A 27,354-nucleotide genomic window follows, 5' to 3' on the forward strand; every position below is an offset into this window, starting at 1 on the left:
GAAGCCAAGGAGAAGAACCTCAGACTAAGTGCTAGTACAGGCGACTCTCAAGGGTGGTATAGGAGCCACCAAGCAGGGGCCCGCAGTGCAGTGGGGTTTTGATATTGACTGGGAGGAGGGGCCTGGGATCCTGTGGTATTCATGAGGCTCCGGCCACCGATCACAGCAGCAGTTGGGTGATTAGCAGGAAATGGAAAGAGATAGAGAAGGGTAGAGTTTGGAGCGGTTTGGAGAACTTAAGGCAGTCCGGCTTAAGTCTGAGAGGGACAGGGAGGCTGTTCCAAAGGTTGACACCAGCCAAAAAGAGAGACCTGCTCCCCATTTGCTGCTTGGAGAAGCAATTGATTGTCGGAGAGTTGGAAATAGTGGAGCGTAGGGCTCTAGCAGGGGAGTATTTACGGAGGGAAGTTGGAGAAAGTGTGGCCCCAGGCCCCAGAAGGCCTTGTGGATGATGCAGCGGGTCCTGAATTTGATCCTTGCAGCCACCGGGAGCCAGTGGAGGGATTTTAGGGAGCCAGTGGAGGGATTTTAGGGAGCCAGTGGAGAGATTTTAGGGCTGGAGTTATATGGTTCCTGGGCTTGAGGCCAAGAATAAGTCTTGCAGGCCCTATTCTGTATTAGCTGGAGGGGGCAAAGAGAGGAAAGGGCTAGATTGAGAAAGAGGCTGTTGCAGTATTCTAGCTTGGAGAGGAGACATTGAGCTTCTGGGGGAAGGTGAGAAAAGAAAGCATGCCTCTGAGGAGGTGAAGCTGGAAGTGGGACTTCTTGGTAAGGTGCATGATGTGAAGGGTGAAGGAAAGCGCAGAGTCGAAGATGACCCCAAGGTTTTTGGCCTCACGATGGTGGGGTTAGAGGGCCCAAAAAGGGTGGCCAGAAGAGGGTAGCAGGAAAAGAGGGCACAGGTGTCCCGATGAGGAGGATCTCAGTCTTACTGGGATTGAGACAGATCATTCGCTGCACGCCATGCCTGAATGGCAAACAGTCGGGATGAGCGAGGAGGGAAAGGGGGGACATAGAGGGATGTTTGAAGGAAAGCTGTGTGTCATCGATATAACACTGGAAATGAGAGAAGGAGATCAGGTGAGCAAGAGCTGCAAAATAGATATTGAAGAGCCATGGCGATAGCATAAAGCCCTGGGGGACGCCAAAGGTAGAGAGGATGCTGGTGGAGGAGAAAGGGCTCGGTTGCAACTGTAAAAGGCGTTTAGTGAGGAAAGAAGTCAGCCAATCCAGTGCCTGGTCAGTGATGCCGACGGTGTTGGTCGTTTTGAGGATGGAATGGTTGACCGTGTCTAAGGGAGAGGAGAGATCGAGGAGAATGAGAACAGCAGGAGAGTTGCAAGCATGGTTTCATATATGTTCAGGAGAGCAGTTTTCGTGCCGCTGGATGCCCAGAATCCAAACTGATGGTCATGAAGGCCACCAACAAGATCTGTGTGGAGGGTCAGATGGGGGGGGGGGGGCAACATTTCCAAGAGTTTACCCAGGAAGGGGGTAGTAGACACAGGATGATAGCCAAGCAGGAAGGATCAGCAGACAGATTTTTTAAGAGGGGGTACACAAGGGAGTGCTTGAGGGATAGAGGGAAAGAGTCAGTGGCATACGAATGGTTGCAGAAGTCAGCAAGAGCCGAGAGGAGAGGTTGTCCTTAATGGTTCTGGAGTAGCAGGAGCGCACCTGTTTGGAAGAGGTCTTCATAGAGTGGACCACATTAGAGGCCTCCTCTATGGGCAGGAGGGAAGAGAGCGAGTGGGGAGGTGGAAGAGGGGCCAAGGGAGGCGGGTGAGCAGGCATAGGAGGGGAAGGGGGTTGGAGGAGTGAGCACAGGATGTGAAGTGGGAGGCCAAGGCAGTGCAGGGAGCATGGGAAGGAAGGAGAGGTAGATACTGCAAGTGGATTGGAGAGATCCGTGCAGATTTTAAAAAGTTTGGGCATGTTGGTGGCTCCAGAGATGCAGGCTTGGATGTGGCCTTGCTTCTTGGAGTGGATAGAGAAGCAATATTTCTTTTGATTCAGGAGGCAGGAGGATAATCCCAAGGTTTGCAACTTCTGTTCAGCAACTCTTCACTTGCGTTTCAGAGATGCTAGATCAGAGTCGTACCAGCTGTGCTTGGTGGCAGGTTTTAGGCGGATCTTCATGGCAGGGGCCAGGATGTCAAGAGTGTTAGAAACGGCATGGTGCAGGTTAGCAAGGGCAGAGTCAGAGGGAGAGTCTGGAGCAGAGGTAGCAAGGGGAGTGGGGGGGGCGGTGGAGGCACAAGCAGCAACTGACACTTGCTTCTTCGGTCGATTGGCGGTGAAGGAGGCTGGCAGTGCAGAGGGCGGCTCTGATAAAGGGACAAGGGGCCCCAAGTATGAGGGAGTTGGCAGACCAGGAGAGGGGTGTGGTGACGGGATTATAGGAAGAATAGTGAGAGAGGGAATCTGAGGACCCGGAACTGAGAGGTGGATGTTGAGTCACCAAGGAGGAGGAGTTTGGAAGAAGAGTTTGAAAGGGATGAGGCAAGGTCGGGGAGAAAGGAGGACATAGGGCCAGGGGGTCTTTAGATGGTGGCGAGGGTGATGGAGAATGTAGGTGAGACCCCTAGCCTACAGACAAGGCATTTCAAAGAGGAGTTGGATTGAGTAGAAATATAGAAGCAGGGACCCACTCTGAGAATATCAGGGTCACTCCACCTCCAGGCCTTTTGGGTCTAGGTTTGGAGAGAATTTTGTAGCCCTTGGGAAGGAGAGTGTCAAGAGCAGTGACAGAGCTGGCATTGAACCACATCTCGGTGAGGAAGAGGACGTCCATGTCAAAGTCTTCGAGAAGGGGGACAGATGTCAGCTGAGTGTTTGACAGCAGAGCGAGCATTCTGAGTAGCTAAGTGAAGCTGGTTACCACAAATGAAGGTTTTCCGAGGTGGTGTACAGGGGCATGGTACTCCTATCGGTGGTGGTGAAGTGAGGGGAGAGGAAGCAGGGGTGGCAGGAAAAGGGAGGAAGTTTGAGAAAAGGCAGGCGCCGGTCGTGATGGAGAACAGTAAATTGAGAACCTTGGGCCATGATAGTGCCATTGTGATAGACATTAATAATACACATAGAGGATGAGTATGCAAGGAGTACTTCTAACCTAGTGTTAGGGAGAATTCTCACCAATGTGCTAATTCCCTCTACCTTGGAGCCCTCCAGCTCTTTTGCTATATTTTGGGACTTTGAACTTTTCATTTTCTATGTGTTTTCTGTGTTTTTTTCTTTGGATATGGAGTTTTAGACAACTCCATAGGCATCATCTTGTTCTTGTGTGTCAAACAGCACCCTCAGTGCAGTGGCACAGGGATGTCTTTCAGGCTGCCCAAGGTTTAAATACCTTTTCTGGGACTGACTACTGTCTCCCAGTGAATGTAAAGTTAAATTTACTTTACTAGTCTTTTTAAATTCATAGACCCAGCACGCACTATCTTCCTATAGAGTGCTGCAGGGGTTACTTAGTATCCCCTATGTCTAAACACTCTTGTAGCTGTCAAAAGCTACCCTTTCCTATTGAAATGGCTAGTGGCAGTGGTTTTATAACGAACTACCATGATTTTTCCCGACCGCGAACACCGGTAGCTAAAAATCGGGGCTGCCAAGTTTTTCAATATGGCGGCCAAGGACCCCCTCTGTAAAAACTGACTCTGGTCATCTTTTTTCACCGTTTCTGGTGTTTAACTCTGCGCGCCAAACCAGGTTTGGTCCCTTTGTTCGTGAGCCTTTGGCGGGCTTCATGACTGAAGTCTGCCCCTGGCGTCTGAGTGTCTGGTGTGGACAGGAAGTGAGGGAGGTGGCCGAAACTCCCTGTGCCTGGTCTCCAAGGAGATCCAAATGCACTCTGCCGTGATTGGCTGGCTGGCTGGCTGACTGCCCGGCAAGAACATCCATCCTGCTAGGTGAGGGACAGCTAAGCTGGAATGCATGGGAGAAAACTGTTTAAAAGGCGAGTCTCCAGGACTGGAAAGCAGAGTCGACCACTGGACCGAAAGACTAGCTGGAAGAGGACGGCTGCTGCAACCACTGGACAGTTGGTTTATCCGGTGAAGCCATGCTGCACCTCCGAATCACCAGATCTCCATTTTACAGAGAAGCTCCTTCAAGGACGGCTTCTTCCTTGGAGTTGGTGGGACCAATCGGCTCAGAAGACACCTGGATACCATTCTCAATGCTGGTTAAGGTTTAGCCAGGGAGAGGGAAACCAGTTTGTCTCTTGAAACAACGGCTACTGAACCAAAGTAACTCCATTTTGTTTGCCCAGACGACGATCCCGGACAGTGCAGGAGTCCCCCAACGTCCTCCCTCTTGTGCCCACGACTGAGGCTCAGGAACAGCGAGATCTCCAGGAAATTTCAGGAACCAACGTCTTCCACTGCATCTTTTTGCTTCACATTAAGGTAGTGTGCCATCTGGTTGAGAGATCCTAACTCTCACTGTGAAAGTTCGTGGAACTTTCCCAACTTGCAGGCCTAATCAGCTTGTGACCCAGCATATTATTTGTTTTCGTCTAAACTACTTCTAAAAACGTTTACAAAGACTTCTCCATCTGTAACATAACTGTTCTATCCTATCCAAGAACACTAGACTATTGACTTTGGCCTGTTCTATTGAATTGAACTAACCCTCCTGGTACACTGAACCTTTGCTTTGACTAAAAGGGTTTTCTAATCCATTGTACAAACTTATGTCTTTCTACTCCTATTGAAAGTAATTGAAGTGCCATTTGGCACCTTTTTCAGGGGAGCTCAAACTGTCCCTACAACTTACAGTTTGTAACTGTAGTGTATTGGTGTTTAATATTGAGTTGATTTCTACTAGTGAATGTTTTCTAAATGATTGTGTAAATAAATGTTTAAGTATGTTTTACCAAGAAACCTTTAGTGCAAGTGTCTACTTTAACCACTGTGATTGTGATACTTCTTTGTAACTCCCTTTACTGCTCACATTGCCTCTTAAGATAAGCCTGGCTGCTCAGCTCGCTACCAAATAGTGTGTGGTACGGTACAGACCTATACCAAAGGTTGGTTTTTGCTTACACCTGTAGTCCTAATTGTGTGTAGTGTTCCCAGAGGGTACTGCATGCAATTCTGCCTAACGCCACCATTAATGGGTGAGAAGGAGAAAGCGTGGAGACTAGACACTGGGGTCCATAGGTCAAGAGGGGACAGTGAAGAGTATTTCTGTAATAATCTGTCTGGAAGTGGCATTGACGCAAGTGCCAGCGATAGGCCTGTATTAGAGTCCAGGAGATATTTCTTTCAGATTTTTTCTTCTAGACTTCATGAGAGAGGTAGGATAAGAGATGGAATAGCAGTTAGAATCGATGGGAGAGGTGGAGAGTGCCATGGGAGTTAGGGGGTGGTGGGAGAGATAAGCAGGGGAGCTGCATTGGAATTCACCAAGTGGCATAGCAGCCAGGCAGGAACAGAGTCGGTGGTATGCAAAGGAAGACAATACGTGCACAGTATAAAAAGCACACCTAGTTTTGAAATTGCCAAAAAGCCCTAATACAGCATAAAATGGAGGTTGCAGTGATTTGAAAAGCACACCTAGATTCAATATCTGCCAAAAGGCACTAATACAGTGCGAAATGGAGGGTTACAGATGTTTAAGGCGCTCTTAAAGAGGAATTTTGCAGTTGGCACTAGTAGGCAGCAGAAAGCAAGCTATATGTACATTTTAAGGCAGATACACATCAAGTGGGAAGACGATGCAGGTTGCAGTCAGGCTGTAGGGCAAGGGAGGCAGGATTCAGCAGGCAACAAAGTATAGGGTTGTGATCTGGGGGTGCTTACTGGCACGATGTTGTAACACGTTTTTCATGGTCCTGAATTGCAGGGGGGTACAGTACGTTTGATTATTGTGCAGCGTGGGCCTGGGGAAATTTGCAGGAGCGGCGGCATGTAGGGGGGCTCTCTCCAGACAGGAGCCTTGGTGTGGGGGCCGGCTCTTGCTTTGTTAGCAATGTACAGTGCTTTGTATGACAATACATTAAATGACAAGGGATTCCCAGTCTGATGGGGAATGTTCAAGCATGTGAATCTATGAAAGAGACCAATGCTGGAGAAATAGTTACAAGAAGTAACTGACTTCTCACACCGATTCCTAATCTGTCTTATATACAGAGACTTTTCCTTTGAAAAATATATGCTGCTTTATTTCGTGTAAGAAATTAATAGGGCAGTGTCTGTGGGTTGGGAAAACTGGGTGCAAATGAGGTAAGCGGCCTGGTGACCACATATGCTTTACATTGGACGACACATTTGGCAGCAGTGGCACTAGTGATACCATGAAGTCTGACGAAGTTGCCTATGCCCCCTGGTAGAGTATTTAAGATGTCTGCATGTAGCCTGCTCTTGGAACTATTTCGAATGATGAACAATATGTGGGGGAAGCTTGTGTTCATTGGAAGGACTACTATAAATGGCAAGTACTTCACTCTTCGGATGAGGCATGTCCATTGGGTCCTTTTTTACTTGAGAAATGGCCCAGCAGAACTTTCTAATTTACCATTTTAAAATTAGGATTCTCGCAGTAGGTGATCGATTCTTGGGCAGACTGTTTCAGCCTTGCAAGCAATGTGCTACTGATAGAAGACTGGCATTGCTCCTACCATACATTTGCTGTATAGCCTTGCATCCTTTTGAATACATATTTGGCTTTACCATCTTATCAAGAATGTTTTCAAGAAACAAGGCAGTATTCTCATTGTTGCATTTTGCCTGAATAGTTGGTTTTAATTGAGGGTAATCTACATCTGGAATGTACATGGGTTAACTTGTTGACCCCTCACACTTGTGTGCTCAAAGCCTGTGATCAGTCATTAAAATAATATTTCTATTCCTTGTTGGTTTTAACTAGAGGTGCTTTAATTAGGTGAATAACTATGTGAAGGTTACATAATTTATTTTGGGCGAATTCATGTGCAATTTTATTCAGCCAGTGCATACAGACAGCCAACAATAACCTCTTGGTGCACGTGCCTCTTGTTTCGTCAAACTATGGTTTACTGTTGGCTAGTTGCACAATATCTGGATATTTACCAAGAAAGTTCATAATATTTGGAATGTATATGTGACTCGTATGGCTTAATACGTTAAAATGTCTCAAAGTTCAGCGGGTACATTCTTAACATGTGCTCCTCCTATGTATTGACCATGGTTAGATTGCAGGTATTGAGTATACTGGACATCAGTGGGAGTTAAGAATTGCGGGTCCTTTCTAGGTTCCATAATCTGTGTCAACTTTTACAGTGAATTTCAAGTATTTTAGAAAATTCCATAATCGGTAGTGTTTTGCTGCCATCTTGTGTTTGGAGGTAGTATTGCGTGTAGTCAATTGTGTAATTTGTAATGACATTTATGTTAAATAGTTTTAAATTCACAGAATGTAATCCCCATTTGTGCAAAAGACCTAATGGGAACATGCTGTAAAAGCCGGAAGGTGACTAATGGAACAGCTGTGAAACAATCACAACTACTGGGAATTCCTTTGTATTGCTTTCCATTTGGTTGTTTTTAGCACACAGCTGCCATTACAGAAGATGACCAAGCATATGTAAATACGTGTTTGTCCACTCCCTAAAAGAAATAGTCCAGCCCAAACCGTTTGTCTACATTCCCTATGCGTGGGAAAGTAAGCAACCCCACACCGTATTTGGCCTGGTGCGTTTTGGTATTGCACTTTAAAAAATAGATTACATGAATGTTTATCTTCTACAAAACTTTGTATTTGTTAACGTTTTACTCTCTCCCTTTCCTGTTTTTGTAGTTGACGTTCAAGCTGTTGCTTATGAAGAGCCTAAGCACTGGTGCTCCATAGTCTACTACGAGCTCAATAACCGTGTTGGTGAAGCATTCCATGCTTCCTCCACAAGTGTGCTAGTCGATGGTTTCACTGACCCTTCAAACAACAAAAACAGATTCTGCCTTGGGCTGCTATCTAATGTAAACCGCAATTCCACCATTGAGAATACCAGGCGGCACATTGGAAAAGGTGTGTATTTGTTTTACTCCTTTAATGTACCGATTGACGATTATTAGCCTGTCCTCTCCGAAAAGGATTCAAGGTGGGTCGCTAACGTAGAAGTGTTGGTTAATCTTTTAATAAATGTAATTGGGAAATGTAATGGGCAGCTGATTTCCATTTATGATAGTTAAGCATGAACGTATAAATTGGATTAATTTTTATAAAGAACTCCTTTTGAGGCAATGGTATAGCTTTATAGACCTCAACCAAGGGCTTTACCAGGAGTTATGGGCCCTGGAGACCGAGTTAGTAGACAGAGCGTACCGAGGGCCTTTAGCGAAGTATGAGGGCCCATAACGACGTTACAGCCAGAGGCTGAGGTCTATAAAGCTATTAGAACCCATGGCCAAACATATATATGTTTCTATTTTTGGCGTGGAATTTAAATATTCCATGCAGAATATTTAAGTTTACAAAAAACATGAAAAATAACAAATGTCATGCTTATTCATAGTGCATTATTCTTTTCATTCATTTAAAGTAACACATGAAAAATAGATGTTATTTGTTGGTTAATGTCATTTTAAATACTGCGCTGTTGGTGCACAGCTTTCGAGCTGAAAAAAGGAAGCAAAGGTCACATTTGCAGGCTACGAAAACTCTGGGCTATAAGAAAACTCTGAGCCCATATCGGCTTGTATAGCCCTTGCATTGACCAATGAGGATGGGCTATTCACCTGCCCAGGGTTCTAATTTGGAATATTTTACAATCAACAGCAAACTGAGATTTCGGAACTACTCCCTTCTTGAAAATGATTGCTAGTAGTGGAACATTGCTTTGACATGTGTACATGCCCACCCAATCCACTGGCTGCTGCCAAACGTATTACATCTTCTGTTTCCTGGGACAGAAGATGGCACTCAACTTTCAGTAAATGGGATGTCCTGCGAATTGTGTGGCGGGAAGCAAACCAGTCAGGAGGTCGCAGGGGAACATGAATGCCCACCCACAGTGCAATATGCTTTCTTGAGGCAGTAAATGGGGGTCAGCGATATCCCAGGAGACTCAACTTAATGTAACCCTCACACTGCCTTAGTTCATTCACATTGCCTACCAACTAGATAGAGATCCCACAAACAAACCCTTACCCATTGAACCTCATAGGACACACATGGAAGAAGCATTGCCTTCCTTGGAACACTGGGGAAGAGGCCTGCATGAGGAACATGTCCCTGGGCATCTTTTCAACAAAAGAAAACAGCTGGAGAGGCTACTATCAGTGAGATGTGCCGAGCAGAAGAGCAACTGGGCAATTATGTTTCCCAAACGGGCAAGGCAAACCACCACCCAGATAGGAGATTGCCCATGCTCTGCTCACCAATGGAGACGGCAGCAAGGAGGCTGTAGGGGGAGCTCAGCAACAATAGGTGAAGGCTCCCAGGAGAGGCTTGGTGCAAAACTGCACAGCTTGCAGGACTCAAATGTACACCCACCTTTTTGAAGGCTTGGCCCACCAAGTGGGCATCTGAAAGTTAGCAAATGTGTGGAGGGAGGGTATAAAACCAGAGCTTTCAGCATTGGTATGCTGATGGACTGTGTGGAAGTAAGATGGTAATGATCAAGCAGGACTGCACAGCATAGAGCTAGAAGACTGCAAGCATGACGCTAGATTCGTTTGGACCAGATTTGAAAAAGATAGCTTGTTTAGAGCTGCTATACCACAGACACAGACACACAGACTGACCTCTCTGACACTGTCGTTAACCTACACGGGGGCAGCCTTTGGTTGAAAGGTGAGACCTATCCAAACCGGACATTGACCCTGAGCAAGGGGAGAGAAATATTTGCTATTTGGAGATGGCAAAGAATCGTGACGGGTGCAATAATCCTGGCATGGAGACTGATGGCTTTTAGTCAAGGACTCCAGAAGTAGGCCAGTAGTTCTCAATAATTTGACATTTCCTGACAACTGTATTTTAGTCACCCTTATTTCTCGCTTACTTCTCTTAGAACCGACAAACTTTCTACCAACCATATTGAGAAAGTTAATATAGGTGTTTAACTTTACTTTAAGAGTTGTGTGTTTGTTAGAATGCGACAACCTCAATTTGTTAAATTCTTACACCTATGTTAAATCCACCAAAAGCAGGTACATAGGGTCTGTTGTGTACACTTGTCTGTACAATGTATACAATTATTTTTTGTAGTAGTAGTTTCAACAGCATATAACTAATGGTCTATTTCAATTTAAAAAGGATGTTGAGGAAAACCATGAAGTTATAAATGCGCATCTTGACAATTCGATTCAGTTAAAAAATAACCTCATAAGAGGTGGGCGGAAGAACATCAGATGAAAACAGTTATGTTTGTGCCCTAATACTATATGCCATGAATGCGGCAAGAACATTTATTGCAAGAGCAATTTCAGCACATGATGCAAAATAACTGTCATCTAGCAGCATGCACAACCAGAGGACAATTTGAAGGAAAATGGACTATGGTATGATGGCGATCAACATTAGCATTCCCATATGAAGACACGTTTGTAAAAACAAGAAGGATGGAAAATGGAGTAGGATGGACAAGTAAGAAACGTATGTATCCATTCCAAATTGGAGAACAAATAAAGTTTGTCCAGATGAGGAAGCAGAATTGCTCAAAAATGACTGAAAAACCAGGAGAGCTAAGATGCTGAGAGAGACCTTGCTAGTGATATATGGGCGTGTTTTCACTAGTACCGGATGGGAAGAACGACTATTGGCCTGCCCTGCATATCTATTGACGAAAGAATCAGCAAGCATAGTGCATATTGTGAGTGACAAATCCCTAGGATCATGGGCAAAGTACTTGACGTTTCTCACATGGCTTGACAATGAAGCGGCACCTGTATCCATAATACCACTAAAGAAGGCAACAACATGCTTCAAGAATGATGGCCTGATCGTGGTTGGAGAAAAAAAAATGTGGACAGATAATCAAAGTCCCAGAAATCAATGGAGGAACTGCAGTATTGATGGACTGATATTGGGCCTCTGGATCCAGAGCCTACATGCAGTTGCCTAAGAATTTGGGTGGGATATATGTTCCATGGTAATGATGCATGTTCCCGCATTGGTGATCCACCCCCCCCCAAAATGACCTCCATATTGATTTTCCCAAAATTGATAAGCACCTGAGGATGAAGATTTCGCCTAAACTCCATCGACTGAAGAGAATTATTTCTCAGCAAAATCAATGGAGGCTTATGATATCCCAGATGAGCATAAATTGTTCAGCAAGACGGCACTGATAATGACAGCTATATTCTTGCCAGGACTTCAAGCTGCAGTTTGCCCCAAGTGGTTGCAGATTACAAGATGGGAACTGCTGCAAACGATCAATGCAACAATAAAAGTATGTAATGCTATCAGAGTAGAGTTGAGACCCATCAGGCTGATGACCCTCAAGAACAGATATATTCTAGACCTGATGCTAGCAATGGAAGGAGGCGTGTGCGCCAAGATCGGGCATTCTTGCTCGTTTATACCATCTCACGATGGAGGAAATGGAACCCTGACAGAGGCAATAACTATGCTGATGACCCTGCATATGAAAATGGAGGATGAAGCTGTTGAAACAGCAGGAGATGATTGGTTTTCATCTTTGTCATGGATTCCAACCAGGCTTTCAAATGCTTTTAAAATACTTAGAGCAATACTAGCGTTGGTGTTGCTAGGATTCTGTCTCCATAAAGCTCATCTTGGGACAATGCAAGAAGACAGCCACAAAAGGCTATCGGGATGAAGATTATGATTGATATAGACTCTAGAATGGACGTGCAGATGTAAAATGAAGCCAGTACCCGTGAGAATATAAAGAAAAGTTCCCTTGCACCTCCTCCGGGAACCAAGATCTACTACCCCAAGGATCATAAAAAGTATGCAAGACATTGAATATACTGTCCACGATCTGGAGATTGCTGTCACATGGCCTACAGTGTGGATGAACATATAAAAGAATGCAGGTCACCTGAGGGGGGTGACAAAGATTTGGATTCCGAAGAAAAGGCAGTATGAATAGATGAGCAGGTGGATGCATTTTCCCTAACTCCTGTCCCCTCACAGCCGTCCTGCAGGAGCAGCAGTAAATGGGACCCCTGTATTGTTCCTATAACGCTTCGAGTGTATGAGAGGTTATGCACTCAACCATATAGAATGTACCCTAGCACTGGAAGGATGCTACATGGAAGGATGTCAGCACGCACCTATGGATGTCATGGAACGTAAAGTGAAATCTGATGAGGGCAGAGTGATGTTAAACAGAGGATATATGAATCTATGCTGAAACGATATGAAAATACTTAAGAAGAAGTAACAATGTAACTGAAGCACCAAGAGAAACATGTACCTAAAGCTAAAGTAATCGTGAATACACAGAAGTATTTTACTGGCCAATAACTGTAAATACGCAGCAATGCAAGGTAGAAAGGAAACCTTTAGAGGCTTGCTATTGAGGAATATATAACGTGGCAAGGACGGCCATGATAGGAACATGGACGCTGGCTCATGTCGAATTCAACCAAGCTACCTCAGACATACCAAGGTTGTAGAATCGGCAGACGTGGGAAAACAGCTCAGTGTGCAGAGCCGACAATGAGTCAAGGTTAGCACAGAACGAAGGAGGCTATTTTTAAGGAATAAGCACAGAGGGCGTTGCATGGATAAGCTCTGAATGTGGGACATTCCTCATAGATTGAAGAAGAAAACATCTGCAGGAGCCAATTGTTGGGCAATTAAGTGTGCTAAGTTTATATGCGAGGGTGAGCACGTTTCGAGAGGACAAGAGGAGTAACAGCACCCTGCATTATTGAATCAAATAGTAAATAGGTTGAAATTGACAGATTCATAGTCCCTTCACACGCGACTCATAAGTCGAAAATAAGGGCTATTCATTAGTGCCTCAGACAAAGATATTGGTGTGCTCACACTCCATTGAATGTTCCAGGACAGTGAACAGGCTGCAAGGTCAACTTCAAATTGAAGACTTTGGCTTATGGCCGACTGATGAGAGATGGACTAATTGGGAAAACGGGGAGTAGTCTGACAGAATTCAAACACCTAGGTTTCGTTTCACATGCGTGCTGCTAAAGAGCCAATCATTGGGTTTGAGGGACAACCTAACATACAAAGTTGCATAGAAAAATCCATTGCTGTTTTGTCCGCTACAATCAGTATTGTACTTAGGTAGAGGTAGTTGAAGGCGTGCCCTACAGATAAGTAGATATGTTTCCTTAACCATTCCTTTCCCTCAATGGGTTTTGTATTTTATCACATGAGATATTTTATTTATATCGTGCTCATACACAATTGTTTCAGAGCGCGACCAAGCAAAGGGAGGGGAACTAGGGAGAAACGAACAACGATCTTACTAGGCCCAGTGACATTAAGAACGTGCAAGTGCATGGAAAAGGGAAAAGTGGGAAAGTGTTGGAAGGGGGAGAAGTGAAAAGTGTGGAACAGAGGAGAGAACAGAATAAATAATAAGTGCAATAAATAAAGGCAGCGAAAAATGGTAGTGCAGCCAGAGACCGGAAAGTGCATGATTAGTCGGATATGGTATATCTGATAAGTGCAAAAGAAGTATGGGGGACTGTATGGGTACAGATATAGATCCCAGTGCAAGGGGTGGCCCGGACGCAGTGCAGGAGGGAGGCAGGGTGAGCAGGTACCTGGGCCTGAAGGACAGAGGGTGGCCAGATGCACGGTGCAAGAGAAAAAAACAGATCAGCAGGGGAGAGGAGGGAGAAAGGCGGAAGCGAAGTGCAAGGTCTTGAGGTTCTTCCGGAACTGGAGAGGGTTCTCCTCAAGTTTCAAGGTGGCCGGGAGGCTGTTCCGAATCGGAGGCCCCATCCGTGAGAGATCTGCCCCCAGCTCGTTTCTTTGAAAAAAGACTGGCCCTGAGGGAATTGGAGGTAGAGGAGCGAAGGATTTGAGAGGGGAGGTATTTACGGAGGGATAGTTGAAGGTAGACCTAGAATGATGTCATAGTTGACTCACATTGGAGTGTAAGACCTTTGCATAATCAAGGTTAATTGCGAGTGTGCATGCATCAGTCCGATGTCTGTCAGTTCTCCCACCTTTATTAAATGAGAATCAAGTAGTACTTTGCCATATTCCTTGAATCTGTCCGATTAATTTGGTTTGAGATCATTAGTTGTAATTCCATCTAGCACAAGAGACACTTCAAGGTGCTAGAGCTCCTATCGCTTTGAAGCTCTGAGCAGGGGTTGACCTCATGATAGTCATGCCATCAGACACAAAGGCTACTAAGAGTGCGTCATCTAATGACATCACGGTGCATACCAGATCGACCTCAGCCTGAACTGTGCATAGCGTAGAGGTGCCCTGATTTATTTAAAAAAATAAATAATTTTAAGAGAAGGGTTTGCTACACAAACTAGAAGGTACTGTCTGAAAGAACATATGGTGAATGGAAAAGACCTGCCAGCTGTATAAAAATTTAAATAACTAATGTTGTAACAGTGCATCCTCAGTTGTAATAGAGCACATATAGAAGTACATCTAAAACAGTATCGATATAATTTAAGTGCAGCCACTTACAGAAACGCCATTATTTTCAGGTGAGTGTTTCTACACAATCCCATTTCACATTTGCAAAGTTAAATAATTCGATGCCTAGGCTCACGTTACATAAACCAACTCTTCTTAGCTTATCATACAAGAAACTTCATCTGAATAAATGTGCAAGAAGCATGGTTCTGTTTAACATATGATAAAAATATACATTTCAGACTTGTGTCTAGAAATTCTGCAAGTAAGTTTTATAAAAGGTCATAATTGCAACTCTACAGCCACATATGGATGCCTGTAAACATAAATGTAGCCTAAGCGAAGCCTTCAATAGAGCATGTGAAATTAGCTCAGTTTAGCTCAGTTTGAATATCTATGTCAAAACATGTTCCCAAATGTGTAATAACACACACATGCGCCCATGGTCCACATTCGACTGACAATATCCTATTGAACATAATCTTATTGAGCCTCACCTTTTTTAATCTATGGGCAATGAGTCCTCTCTCAACTCGTAGATTAAAAATTGAGTCCACGCTCAGCACTTTTTGTAAAGAAATTCATATATTGGTCAAACAAAAGGTTTTCCGCTATTCTGTTTTATCCCTGATCAGCTTAACACTGCAGTGCCTTGTTACAGTTTATACATATGGGATACTGAATTTACTGATCTTCTCCCACCGGAGGCAGTAGATGTTTTCCATCTGACTTTTGGAAGGCAAGGAGGCTACAACTCTAAAGCAACAAATAGCCGACTAAAATAGCCTCGAGTTAGAACTCTATTGTTGAGATGAGGAGAAACGCCTGTCTTGGTACTTAATCTTTGCATCTGGATAGTTATAGCCAGGTCCTTTCCCTTCCTTTTGGCCGGACTAATTCAGGCATCGTCTTACAACCTAACTCAAACAAGTATATGTAGAAGGTCTGCAACACCCTGGGGAACTTGTGATTCTCCATAAACATCCTGAAGTCTCATCTTCCCGATTTGTAAGATTCAGTTCATCGTAGCAGTCCTGGATTTTCTTCAAGTGGAATGTGTTTCCCTCTCAGCATCTCGTCAATTCAGGATACCCTCCTGCTTTTCACAAGCCATGCTAAGCATCAACCTGGTGGTTCAAGAGACTTTTAGGCCTCGTGATCACTCTAATTCGTGTCCTCCTCTGGCCAGACTGAAAATGGGTCTGTTGCAGTAGAATCTGATAACCAACTGGGGATCAGTCTGTGGCACCCCAGTTCAAAATGATGTTCTTTTCCTCAGCCCCCACTTGTAGATCCAGTACCTTCAGTGGTGGTCATCAAGGGAAACGTCTGAAAGTGGCACCATTCAATCTTGCCCATCACAATGGATTCCTTGAAATTTGACTGATGCACTGCATGAAAACCTGTCTGGTGCATCCGAATACTCGCACCCTTGTAATCCCAAATTAGGTTCCACCGCATAAATTACCTAAAGCTGAAAGCAATATTTTTAGTGTTTAAATAATTGCTACCAAAACCTTAGTACAAGGGTTAATGCCAAAACAGATGGCTAGAGCCCTGATACTCTCCAGGCTTGAATATTATTGCAACTCACCATTTGCAGGAACCAGCATAAGAAAAATATAAAAAAATTACAAATGGTACAAAACAATTCCATCAGAGCAACCTTAAATATTCCTAGCAATGAACACATCTCGACCATCAGGAGGAACATCCACTGGCTCCCAGTCCATGACGGGATCTAATTTAAAATCTTGATGCACACTAACACACAAATGTATCTCGACTAACACGTCTTGCAGTCCTATTCTGGATTAGTTGAAGGGGATGAGGGAAGATTAAGAGGTTGTTACAGTAGTCCAGCCTAAAGAGCACCAGGCCTCTGGAGACATTGAGTTTCTGGGGGAGATAAGGAAAGGGAGAATACCTCCGAGGGGGTGCACCTGGTAGTGGGCCTTCTCCAGCACGGGGTCTGGCATGGATTGACATGCTCATGAATATTCCCCGTCGTCAGGCTGGGAATCCTCGGTAAAGAAAAAATCAGAATCAGTTTCGTTTCTGATCTGTCTTTCTTAGTAGTAACCAATCACTGGTCTCTGGGTCATACTGCCCCCAGCCATTGACTGCCCTCTACCTAAGCCCCTCCTCTGGCAGCCATCTTCAGATTTTTTACTGCACGTTCAAGTGTTGGGAGTCCTCGTGCTATAACTCTCGAGCTTTTACTGCGTTTTGCGTTTTTTCAAAGAGATTTATCACCTTTTTTCTGTCAATCAAGCCTCAAGCTCCACCGTTTCTACTTCCGATCAACAGGGACCCGTTTCGGAATTTTCTACGCCCCTCAAGGGTGAAGTATTCGAGTTGCGCTTCTTGGAGGATTCCAGAAGTTTGAGGCCTACCCCAGACATGGCCCAGGAAAAGGGAAGCTCGTCAACCGGATCCTAGCTGTTTAGGAACTGCCCCGGATGCGGATTACAGAATGTGTTCAAGGAGGGGGAGCATTCGAGATGCCTCTACTGTCTTCATGGGGACAAAACGCACGTGGAGAAGGACTACGCGTTTTGCATGAACATGTCGGATCGGACTATGAGGGATCGTCGGACCCGTCTCGCCAACTGGCTGGAAGAAAAGAGCGCAGTAGGTGAGAAGAAGTAGTCCGAGCGGTCTTCTAAGTCCTGTGAGGGCGATCTGGCGATGGGGGGGCCCAACAGCAGGCAAAGCACCGCGAGTCCGCGGGCACCGGGAGCACCGAACGGTCGGGCTCCTCGGCTGACAGGCAGGGCGCACCTTCTCCAGCGCCATCAACCACGAGCCAACGCTCTGGTTCGGGGACGAGGAAATGCGAGAACCCGGCTAAGCTTCTGGAGAGGCCCCGGTCGATCTCGAAGGAGCCGGCAGACGGGGAGCGGGTTGGCGAACATCCCCCCCCCCCCAAAGGGGAAGGTCTCAGGCGCACCTAAGGTGGTGAAGGCCTTGATTCACCCGGCTAAGGCCTCTTATTGAGGGTGTCGCTGCAGCCCTGGCGAAGCCTGTGGAGGCTACCCCAGTGGAGGTGACCTCAGGGCCCAGAGTTTCCCTGCCTCCGCAGAGGGAATCCTCTTTTAAGCCAATCGAGAAGACCCCCGTGGAAAAAGAGGGGGGGGGGGCCAGTGGTCGTTCCGGACACGGATACAGCCTCCGAAGAGGAGATGGTTGAAGTCCTAGAGAACATCAATAAAAGGTTTGAGGTCCGGTCCCACAGGAGGAATCCTGACAGAGGACAAAGAAAGTGACGGTGGTGGCGACGAGGTTCCCGTTGAGGAGCTACCATCGTGCCCGTCGCAACAGGACACCTCAGCGGCCATTTTGATGGCAATCCAATCCTTATGCACGGAGATAAGGACGAGATTGCCCCTGCCCCCTACGGTGACCCAGCAGAACCAGGCCCGTCGGGAAGCCCTCCAAGCAAAAGGAGGAGAGTTCATCCACCCCCACCCTTCCAGCCCTCAAGGCCCGCTCAGCCGTTGTCTCCTTCCCCCATCCCTGGGGACGACACAGGAACAGATACGGCGACAGACGGGACGGACCTACCATCACCACAATCTCGGGCCTCCCCGTCTGACGAAATTGGCTCCTTCCACGCCATGATTGCCAGGGCGTCGGACCTTTTCCAGCTCTGCCCCGAAGAAAAGAAGGAAGGAAGGCTTTCTCTACCAACGGCGAAAGACCAAGAGGAAGACAGTCCTCGCTGTGCCGTTGCTGGATGACATCTGGGACGAGGGGCTTGCTCTTCTCCAGAACCCTTCCACGACGCCTGCCAAGAGGGACCTGTACGAGAAGTAGTACCGGGTCCCCGACGCCGCCCCTTTGTGCCTTAGGGCACAACCGACCCCGGATTTGGTCGTCTCGGCAGCGGCCAAGAAGAAAGAGGGGGGGGGGTGCCATCGGCTTCAACTTCATCTTCCCCACCGGGCGGCGAGGGAAAGAAACTGGATGCCATGGGACGAGTCATCTCGTCTGCAGCATCGACGATTAAAGCGGCCAACGCCCTTGTGATTGTGGCGCGCTACGACAGGGAGTTGTGGTACAAGATTGCCCCCCCCTGCTGGACTTCCTCCCGGACGACAAGAGGGCAGAGGCCCTGGCGATCCTGCAAGAGGGTGAGGTGGCGTCGGACCACGCCATAACGGTAGCCACGGACATTGCCGACACCGGTTTCCGCCAACTGAGCAACAGAGTTTGCCTTCGGCGGCAGGGGTGGCTCAAGGCAACGGATTTCCGCCAGGACGTACAAACCAAGGTGTTAGACATGCCCTTCGACTGGAACAATCTGTTTGGGAAGACAGTGGATGAGTCACTGTCAGTCTAGAAAGATTAGACACCCCTCGATTGTAAGGCAATGTAGGATAATTGATTGGCCGAAGACCAACCGCCTCATTAGCGTCAAATGTAAAGCCATTAGCCACTAAGGTGCGGCCATTTTAAAATGACCAAAATCGCCATTTTGTCTTCTGTTTTTCCTCTAATGTTGCCGCTTTGCCTCATGTAAAACTGCTTTGCTGAAATATTATTCTGCTTCAATGGTACAAGGTTACTAAAGACATGTTGAAACATAACACAGCAAACCAGAAAGAAATGTCCGGTCCCCTCCCTCACACATCCTTGGAGGCAAGGAGCTAGACATTCTAATCTGTATGCAGGTGCCAGCGAGTCTCCCTGAAGGAATAGAAATATATGAAGCTAATATTAAATAGTTTGAATTATGCTCTTCTTTGCGGCCCCCCTTCCCTTGAGCCCTGAAAAGCCCCAGAGAACGAGCTGACCTCCAGTGCATGAATAGAAACCAGGAGATAGCAGGGCCTGGAATGTGTCTCTCCACTAGGCACAGCTTGTTCACGAAAACAGAAGCGTTGCGTTCTTTTAAACAAAGACTTGTCTGTAGGCCCTGAAATTGCAAACTGTTGCTAAATAGATGTTGGAGGGTGTCATAGTCGTCACTATTGTCAATCATCGTTCCCAATTCAAAGGGAGCGTACCAGGGGCGGTATAGAATATGTCATTACTGATAACAAGATGCTTGCTTTGCATATATGTAACTGTTGGATGACGTTTCTTCTCTTGCGTCCCCCGAGGTCTGTTAGACACATGTCGCGGGGCATGGGACCATTTGGCCAACTGAGACTATTTGCTTTGCAATAAACCCTAGATTTTGAGAATGCAACCTCGTGTCTGGCGTGTCAGTTCGTGTGTGGCGATTGTGCCTTGTTTCCACAATCGAGGGTCCCTCAGGGGCCCCTTCAACTTCAGGCCATCAAGACCGACACAGAGAAGGCTTGGACCTTGGGAGTTCTGCAGCAGCGGCAGACGCTCTTTCGGAACTCCGGAGGCAAGCAGTGTGCCTCCAAGGGATTCGGCGGCGGCTCCTCAACGTACCCTCAAGCGACCCGCTCCTCGTCGCAAGAAGCCTACAGGGGACGAGGCAAGTCAGGTGCATCTCGCCGTCGCCAGGGAGGCCAAGGCGGCAAGGCCGCCACCAAGCAAGATTGAACCGGCCGTTGCGTCGGGCCCTCACCGGAGCACCCCGGTGGGAGGCCGGCTGACGAGGTTCGTCAGCGTGTGGGAGTCCATCTCCGACCGTTGGGTGGATGTCCTGGCCCACGGGCACACCCTCGAATTTTTAAAGAAGTGCCCCTGCATTCCTCCGGTGGCCAGGAAGGAAAACCACATCCCTCAACTGCTGTTAGAGGTAAGGGCGATGCTCAAGAAAGGAGCCATCGAGCTTGTCCCAAGAGGCTCTGGGGCTCCGGAGTATACTCCAGATACTTCCTCGTCAGAAAGAAGACAGGAGGATGGCGTCCCATCCTGGACCTGCGTCGATTAAACAAATAAATCAAGGCACAGAAGTTCCGGATAGTCACCCTCCAGCACATGCTGGGCCAGCTGGAGGAAGGCGACTTTCTATAGTCATTGGATTTGGAGGATGTGTACTTTCACATCCCCATTCTAAAAGGACACCGAAGGTTTCTCAGGTTCGTAGTCCAAGGACGGCACTACCAGTTCAAGGCCCTCCCATTCGGATTGAAGTCGGCACCCAGGGTATTCACCAAGTGCCCAGCACCAGTGGCGGCGCGGAGCCTGCAAGGGATCCATGTCTACCCCTACCTGGACGATTGGCTCATCCGAGCAAGAACAAGGGAGCTCACCGTCGAACACACAGCAAAGACCATCCAGCTGCTCACGGACCTGGGATTCTCCATCTTCCCCAAATGCCATCTGGTCCCGTCGCAGGTAGCACTGTTTCTGGGAGCCAACCTCAATACAGTAGTGCGATTGGCCTCGCCGTCGGAGGAAAGGATGGAGGCCATCCTGGGCAAGGTGCAGCACCTGCTGGCCACGGATGTGGCCAGGGTGAGGTCCATCAAGTCCCTTCTCGGGATGTCCTCATGCATCTATTTGGTGCGCCTCTGCAGGCTTCGGATGCGCCCTCTACAGGAGTTCCTCGACGCCTGTTGGATGCAAGCGGCGGGCAGTTTCGATGACAAGATCTCGCTCAACGAGGCCTTTCGCCAAGCAATTCGGTGGTGGGGCACCGGCGCGCATCTTGCGGCGGGCACAGACTTTCAGACCCCAGCACACCACGTGACGGTGATGACGGATGCCTCCCTGGAGGGGTAGGGAGCGCACACCGGAGATCTTCACGCGAGAGGCCTTGGCTACCGGAGGAGAGGCCGCTCCACATCAACATACTGAAGCTCCTAGCAGTGTTCTGGGCCCTCAGATCGTTCCTCCCGTCCCTCAAGGGCAAGGTGGTGAGGATCTTCACCGACAACACCACCACTTTGTTCTACATCCGGAAGCAGGGAGGAACCAGATCCCCAGCCCTATCCAAGGAAGCCCAGGATCTGTGGCATTGGGCCGTTGCCCAGGGGATGTTTCTGGTACCTTTTCATCTAGCAGGAATAAAAACCATTGCTGACTCACTCAGCAGGGAGCTGCGCTCGTGCCACGAGTGGGAACTATGCCAGGACCAAGTGCACCAACTCTTCCAGCAATGGGGCAAATCCCAGATCGACCTGTTCGCGACGGCGACGAACTCCAAGTGCCAGAGGTTCGCCAGCACGTTCCCCCAGCCGAGGAGCATGGGCAATGCCTTCTCATTTCCCTGGGACTGCCTGTTCCTGTATGCATTCCGCCGGTGCTGCTCCGGCTCATCAACCAACTCAAGAGGTCCCGGTGCAGGATGATCTTCATCGCACCGGCGTGGCCGAGACGTATCTGGTTCCCGGACCTTCTGGACTTGTCAGCGTCCCCACCAGTCAAGCTGCCGACGGACGCAGATCTTCTCTCCAGAGAAGGAGGAGGCGCCATCCTTCATCACAACCCGGAGTCGCTGAACTTGCAGGCCTGGCTCCTGCAGCACTAGAGTTTGGAGGTTACGATATCCCAGCGGACTGCAAAGAGGTTCTTGCAAAGGCCAGGGCGTCCTCAACTCTCAAGTGCTACGGACACAAGTGGAAGAGGTTCTCTGTCTGGTGCCGTGCACACAAGATTAACCCTCTATGAATTACGGCCCCTCAAGTGCTACCGTACCTACTGTCGCTGGCCAAGGCGCACTAGCGCATGCTTCCATCAAGATACACCTGACAGCTATTTCCCGTTACACCAGGACTGCAGGACGGCAATCCTGTGGTCTCATCGCCTGGTGAAGGAATTTATGAAAAGGACTGTTCCAATCATTCCCGCCGGTGAAGGCTCCGGCCCCGGCATGGGAGCTCAACGTGGTGCTGACCAGGCTCATGGGGGTGCCTTTCGAGCCTCTGCATTCAGCACTGTTAAAGTTTCTGTCATGGAAAACAGCATTCCTTGTGGCCATCACCTCCGCACGACGTGTGGGTGAGATTCAGGCCCCATTTTGCAAGCCTCCATATAGTTGACTTTTCACGATACAAGGGTGTTGCTGAGGACGGACCCCTCCTTTATGCCCAAGGTGCCGTCGGACTTCCATCTCAACGAGCCCTTGGTGTTGCCAGTTTTCTTCCCTTCGTCGCCGGCCGAGAGGACTTTGCACTCACTGGATGTAGCTAGAACGCTGAAGTTCTACGTGGACCGCACGAAGAGTTTTCGGAAGACGTCACAGCTGTTTGTGAACTTTGGACCTGTGAACCAAGGGAAGGCTTCCATTTCCAGATGGCTCTCCGGCTGCATCATGCACTGTCAATGGTTGGTAAACCGACCGTTGCCCGGCCGTCGAAGAGCCCATTCGACCAGAGCGATCGCTGCTACCACGGCGTTCTTGTCTGGTGTGCCCTTGCTGGACATCTGCAGGGCGGCTACATGGAGGTCGACTCACACCTTCACGAGATTCTACTGCATCGACCGGGATTCCAGGGAGGAGTCCAGAGTCGGCAAGCATGCATGCGCAACCGGTTTGCCTGAAGGGGGGCCTGGTGAGGAGGTAAGAGTTGGTTGATGTTGAGTTTATGTGATGCTTAATGTTGAACCTTTTGCCACCTGCCGTGGTTGTGCATGTGTGTACTGCTATGTATTCTTATATTCATGAGCATGTGAATCCATGCCAGACCCCATGCTGGTGAAGGAACAATTTCCTTACCTGTAACTGTTGTTCTCCAGCATGGGTCTGCCATGGATTCACATGCGAACCCTCCCTCCTACCCCTCTGCGTCTCTTCTCTTGGTCCTACTGCCACTTTACGTGCTACCAAATCTGAAGATGGCTGCCAGAGGAGGGGCTTAGGTAGAGGGCAGTCATTGGCTGGGGGCAGTATGACCAAGAGACCAGTGATTGGTTACTACTAAAAAAGACGGATCAGAAACAAAACTGATTCTGATTTTTTCTTTACCGAGGATTCCCAGCCTGACGGGGAATATTCATGAGCATGTGAATCCATGCCAGACCCATGCTAGAGAACAACAGTTACAGGTAAGTAACTTGTTCCTTCCTGACAAGGTCCTCAATGTGAAGGGAGAAGAAGAGGGAGGAATCAAAGATGATGCAAAGGTTTTTTGCCTTACAAGAGGATGAGGGAACGGGACCCATAGTGTGGCCGGAGGGAGGGCGGGAGGGAAGGTGGGAGCTGGGGCCCCCAGTGAAAAGGATCTGTCTTACTGGCATTAAGGCAGAGATCATTGGCAGTGTACCATGACTAAATGGCAGTTAGACAGTCTGGGATGAGAGAGGAGGAGGAAGGGGAGGGACACTTGAAGGAGAGCTGTCGTCTGCATAACACTGGAAGTGAGGAGAGAAGAAAGAGATCAAGTGGGCCAACTGGGCAAGATAGATGATGGAAGCATATAATTGTGTCCATTAGTTATGACCCCTTATGCTTTAAATGTTGTATGCATGTCTCCTAATGTATATTTATAGATGTCCCAAATGGACAGAGTTAAATTCACTTGGATGGGTATTTGGCATCAGCTGGCTTTGGGGTGGGGGGTGGGCGGTCGGGGCAAAAGTATCTTCTGGTAGCTGTTGGTGTCAAGCGCACCAGGCTCTTCTAGGCTACAAGCAGGAGCTAAGTGGCTCTCAGCTACCCTCAATTCCAATCCCCAACGTGAAGTATTGCTTTGATCTTCTTTGCCCCAGTGAAAGAGCCTGTTCTTAAAGGAAAGTAAATTTAAATATGGTTCTAGGCTAGCAAATTCACAAATCCATAGATCCTGTGGCCTTCTGTGATTTGGGGCAAAAACATCTGCCACAAAAATGTGCAGGTCCTTTCTTCAAAGGAACCCTTTATTGTATTATATAGGGACAAAGTGATGCTGCGGACAGTTCTCCTGTTTATTCTTTAGGTCTACTGATGAGTTCTCATTCAAATCAACCTCCTTTGAGTCTTCCACCCCAGGCCGCGTGCTTCCTCGGCTCAAGAGACCTTGCCTAATCTCAACGATTTTGAGGCAATTGGTGATCTTGACATTAGCATTAGCAAGAAATCAGCTAAATCATCCCTGGCTATATGGATTGCCTCTTGCAGCTCCTGTTGAGAATGGAGAGCTATTCCTGCAACAGTAGTTTTTCAGAGACATGCCCTTGCTCATAAGCTTGCAGGAGAGTCAATTGTGTAGGCCGCATGTTTTGCAACCCCTAGCCAGTGGACGTTATATTCATACTGTGGCATGAAACGGACAGTCCTATGCTATCATTTCTTCCCAAGGTATAGAATTTGACTCTGGTCCCCAGGAAGAATTGCCTTCATTATTTTGATTCTTGTGCTTGCTCTCCCTTCTTCACAACACCCACCGGACAATCCATGTGAGCCTATGCTGTGATCCAACCTTTTATGGTGTATTTGGGGGGTACATAACAAAGGTTTACGGGCAGACTCTCTTTATGGGTACAATCTGTGTGTGCAGTGACTCTGCATGTAAAAGCCATTCTAAAAGCTTTCGAGGGATGACACATCTTTTAGAAAAGCTTCCATGCCTGCCTGGTGGTCAGGCACGTTCTCAACCAAGCAAGGATAAAGACCAAGAATAACTGTCAAGGCATTTGCTCCTCCTCGTCTTATGCACTCTGTTCCACGCCAAATCACAGGCTCACCCACCCTCTGTTTCTACCTTCCCTCTCTTACCTAGCCTTGCAAGTACTAACATAAAATGCATACTCAATGATTTGGAGATAGAAATGATTAACTCCATGCTGAAAGTGTGGTTATTCGCAGCATTTGTTTGTGCTCAGCCTGTAATTTCCCCTGGGAACAGCAGCTAGAGAAAAAAGGAATGATTTTCAGTCCTTCCTTGTTGCGCATGACATCAGATTTTTCTGTGGCTAGCTGCTAACTCAGTCATCAATTTTTCACAGCAGAGGCAGGGCTGCTTGTATTAATGTGACAGGGGAAAATCGATTTGAGTAGGACCCATATAAGCCAGTAGTAAGGGAGCCTCTGACCAGTGTTTGTCAGTTAGGTCTGAGAGGATTGCTGTTACAGGGTCCCAAGGTATCAAAAGGTTTTGGTAAGTAAAGTAAACATTATTTCCCAGGCCTAGGGGATTTTTACTTGTAGATCTACTCTGGCTCCTTCTCCATAGGTTTTGTCTTGTAGCGGGAGGGTACCATGGGATTAGCCCAACTATTTCCCCCAGTGAGCTTGGGTTTCTGCCAGCAAGGAGTGAACTGACTTGAAGAATGACGGTATTCGGTTCCGAAGGGTCAGTGTAACACATAGAAGTTCCTGAGGCTTTGAAGTGAGAGAAGGGTTGTAGGGGGAGGAGTTAATTTACTTACTGGGTGTGCATTTTTCCAAGCTTCCTCTCCAGGTCAGCAGTCTGCAACCTTTGACATTCCAGAAGTTATGGACATCCAGTCCACTCTAGCCAGCCTATTCACTGCTCTGAACTCTACCGAAACCAAAAGCAGTTCCTGCCGGATAGGAGGTAGATCACCTCAGAATAGTCTCTTACAAAGCGTTACTCTTGGCTAATGCCTACAATTTCTTCAGAGGCAGCTTGCAAACTCCCCTAGTTATCTGTTCTCTCTGCCAGTTTATCATTTATGCAGCAAAATTACCCAGCTGCTAATCACATCAGCCATAATGCATGTTCTCCTGTCAGATGTGGGGAAAGGGCATGGTATTTGTGCAATTCTTAGTCCTGAAAGGAATGTTGAGGCTCCATATTCAATTTGAGCTGTTTGAGCATGTTTCCTGGCAAAGAAAAATCAAGATAGTCATTCTAGCACCAATCTTGGGCCTCCAAGACGATTGGTTGGTAGCCCTCCATCTCCAGGATGCATATTTCAACACATCTGCGTCAATGAAGGTAACTGTTTCATAGTGTGTGAGATACTACCAATTCCTCTTTCAAACCTTTAGCCTGGTTAGTGTCAAGGATGTTTGCAAACAGGGTGGTGGTGGTGACAACACATCTTTAGATGGACAGACTCCTCTAGGTCAGTGTTAGTTTCTGAAAGGAGATCTAGAGTTTTTACTCTGAATCTCAATGTAACACTTTACAGTTGATTGTGGCTGTCCTCGACACTTGTACTGAGTGGCGGCCATTTCACATTTCAATCCTCTCTTTCAGAGTCCTTGTGACAGCATTGATCAGGTGGTTAGGCCTCATTGCTTTGTGCATCTTTTCTAGTGATAGACCCACAGTTCATTGGTCTGAGAGGTCTGCAGGAGTTAAGGGGCTCACCGGCTACAATTGTGATATCAGAAGACAATGCTTGATGCCAGGCCATTCATGATGGGTTCACTCAAAAAACTATGAAACACCAGCATGCTATTAGAGACCAGGTGAACACGCTCCATGATGTTAAAACCTCTGGGAACTCACCCACTGCTATTGAGCAGGATAGCTCTATCTCCTTCTCATTTAAAGAAGTGTTTGAGAAATACGTTTTGGAAGTTATTCAAAGTATGAAACCCACCTCTTGTAAAGGGGATAATTTACCAACCACCATGTTCAAGGAGTTTGTGGACACACTTGCCCCCTGGGTTACTCAGTTTGTGAACCGTCTCTTTTAGTGAGGCATATGTTCCCAAGAATATAAAAGAGGCCTGGATAACACCTCTGCTAAAAAAGAAAAACCTAGACCCCACTGTCCCCGGAAATTATAGGCCGATCACTAATGTGCCATTTATATTAAAAGTGATTGATACGATCGCCTATATACAATACCTGTTTTGTGGTACTCTTGGCGTTGAATGTCTGAACAGTTGTGGGGCGGTCATCTGCAGGACCTTTTGTTGAGCAGATGTTGAAACTGCCTGGCGTTTAGGGCAATTTGATTTGTGGGTTTACTTTTCTCCATTCAGTTGTTGGACATTTTGGTTCTATCTGAGCAAGATCTGCAGTGTTTGATCTATTTTACAGGCCAGGACCTTTTCTGATT

At 47.3% G+C, this 27,354-nt stretch overlaps 1 protein-coding gene across 2 annotated transcripts in view; it reads left to right on the top strand.

The window, feature by feature from the left end:
* The window catches only part of SMAD1 (SMAD family member 1), a 540,132-nt gene that overhangs the window by 480,363 nt on the left and 32,415 nt on the right, over positions 1-27,354 (top strand). For both annotated transcript variants that reach the window (XM_069631222.1, XM_069631223.1), the window contains one exon: positions 7,780-8,004. In XM_069631222.1, coding sequence (XP_069487323.1) covers positions 7,780-8,004 — 225 coding nt within the window. The remainder of the gene's footprint in view (positions 1-7,779; positions 8,005-27,354) is intronic.

This window comes from Ambystoma mexicanum, chromosome 6q (genome assembly GCF_040938575.1).
Source record: "Ambystoma mexicanum isolate Mex_15411 chromosome 6q, UKY_AmexF1_1, whole genome shotgun sequence".
Lineage (NCBI taxonomy): Eukaryota > Metazoa > Chordata > Amphibia > Caudata > Ambystomatidae > Ambystoma > Ambystoma mexicanum.